The sequence below is a fragment of the Monoraphidium neglectum genome (assembly GCF_000611645.1).
Source record: "Monoraphidium neglectum strain SAG 48.87 unplaced genomic scaffold scaffold06437, whole genome shotgun sequence".
In the NCBI taxonomy this organism is placed as follows: Eukaryota; Viridiplantae; Chlorophyta; class Chlorophyceae; order Sphaeropleales; family Selenastraceae; genus Monoraphidium; species Monoraphidium neglectum.
The window spans coordinates 1-2,120 of record NW_014007203.1 but is presented as its reverse complement, the minus strand read 5'-3'; the positions used below and the strand labels follow the sequence as shown (position 1 = coordinate 2,120).

The following is a 2,120-nucleotide window of genomic DNA, read 5'->3' as shown; positions in this document are numbered from 1 at the left end:
CATGTATGACGTGCATGTGGTGACATGCTTATTCAAAAGCCGTGCCCGTCATGGACCAGGGGACTCGGCGCCAACCGCAAGCGCATCGACCGACAGCACAGAGGGGAGCATCAGCGCTGCCAATTGCGCGTGCACCCGGGTCATCCCGTCTGCACCTGCAGGATATGCTGCTTGCAGTACTTCCATGTGTGTATGCCCTCCTCAGATGACCACTGCCTTACGGCGATGGAGAGCCTGCGCGTTCGCATTGTTGCTTGACTGCCTGGACAGCTCACGAATGATCCTCTTGGCAGCGTCGGCTGCCTTACACGCTCGCAATTCACGGCGATCACGCTGAGATTGAATCCAGTCGCGGCTGATGTCAGGTGCGTCGGTCTTTTGCAGAATGCATGCGTCTTTTGCCTGATGGTTGGATTTGCTATATGTATCTTTCTTTCAAAAGCGCATATATGAATGCAACTTCAGGATCGATTGGCACTTGGAGAAGTGATCTGCCCTGTGTCCACTCTGCGATCCTGTGCCTTGCAAAGAGCCTCACATCTGCCCGAAACCTAGTGGCTGTGATCTGGACACATCGCTTGTGACGCACACCACGTATTGACATCTATAGACATCGCAGCGGTCAACACACGAGTCAGCGCGCCTGGGCGCCGTGCGACCGCGACAGCAGCCGTCTCCGCCCTAGTCCGGCTCCGCGCCCGTGCAAGCCACCCAGCTGTCGCTGCGCAGAGCCGTGGCGGCTCCGCAGCCATGGAGCGCGCGCCGTCGCTCGCCGAGTCGCTGTTTGGGCGCCGCGCTGAGCCGGAGGTGTGGCAAGACCGGGAAGTGAGGTTTGACCTGGGGCCGGCCGAGCTGCAGTGCCGCAGGGGAGAGGAGGTGCTGGATTACCTGGTGCGCAGTGCAGCAAGCGGCGCCTGTTGTTTGGGGTGCTGAAAGGCAGGACAGGGTGGCGGCCGGCGCACTGCCGCGGGGAGAGGGACGAGCGCGCAAGCTGCACCGCGCCGGGGGCGCCGGCGCCTGGGGAGACTGCAGCCGTCTCTTGCTGCGGCCGGCGGCCGGCCGCTCGGCCGACGCCCCGCGCCTGAGCGCCCCGACCGCGCGCAGCAGCGCCACAGGCCGCGGGCCCCTCGACAGCCGTGGTCGCCCTCCACCTCGCTGCCTCGCAACCATGCTACGCGGCACCGCATCCCATGCCGGCGCGCCCCTAAGGACTGCGTGGAGGACACCAAGGGAAACAATGGGGAGCCGGGGGAGCTGACTTTCACCAACCTGCGGCTGATGTGGGTGTGCACCCGCAGCCGCCGCACCAGCATCAGCGTGGGGCTGGACTGCATCACGCAGATCACGGTCAAGCCGGCGGCGTCGCGGCTGAGGGGTGGGCGCCGCGGCACCTGGCTGGCCGGGCGGGCTGCAGAGATAGAGATATTTGGGATGCAGCGAGGTGGCAGCGTGCAGCCCTGCACGCAGCCGGCGACAACAGGATGCAGAGCCCGAGGCGCAGACCAAAGCACCCCCCTCCAAAGCAAACTCAGCGCCTTGAGCACTACCGCATCAGCAGCTGCCCCTACACGCGCGGTTTTGCCAACAGCCACGCCCTCGTCCATGCGTACCCTGACCCGCAGGCAACGTGTCGGCGCTGTACCTCTTGACGCGCCACGGGACCCAGCGCTTTGAGTTCATATTCACGGCCCTGGAGGCGGGCGGCGGCGGGCCCGAGCTGCTGGCGGTGGCGCAGGTGCGCCCCCGCCCGCGGCCGCAGGGGCGGGCGTGGTAGGGAGGGTGCGTCTGGCACGCGTCGACCAGGGCGAGGATAGCCGAGGACGGCCTGTTGCCAGTGGAGAGAGGCTGTCGGCGTGAGCTCTGGTGAGCATAGCGTTTTTGACCACAGCCCCTTCAACACGATCCTCTCACCTCACCTCAGCCGGACCCACCCACCCACCCCTGCCCCACACGACACGCACACGCAGGGCGTGAGCCAGGCGTATGAGGCCAGCCGGCTGTACAGAGAAATGAAGCTCAGAGGTGAGTCGAGGGGCGGCCTGGGGGCAGGCAGGGGCAGCATGGGCCTGCGGCACGCAAGGGCAGCTGCACCTGCCTGCATTGTCAGATGAGTTATCACA

General features: G+C 65.5%; 1 protein-coding gene across 1 annotated transcript; it reads left to right on the top strand.

Annotated features, from left to right (window-relative positions):
* Positions 1 to 750: 750 nt before the first annotated feature.
* MNEG_16503 (Bardet-Biedl syndrome 5 protein) lies at positions 751 to 1,774 on the top strand (the record flags this gene model as incomplete). The annotated part of the gene is made up of 3 exons (XM_014035027.1): positions 751 to 891; positions 1,210 to 1,375; positions 1,623 to 1,774. 3 exons carry the CDS (start codon positions 751 to 753, stop codon positions 1,772 to 1,774), a joined length of 459 nt encoding a protein of 152 aa, XP_013890481.1.
* Between the last annotated feature and the right edge of the window lie 346 nt (positions 1,775 to 2,120).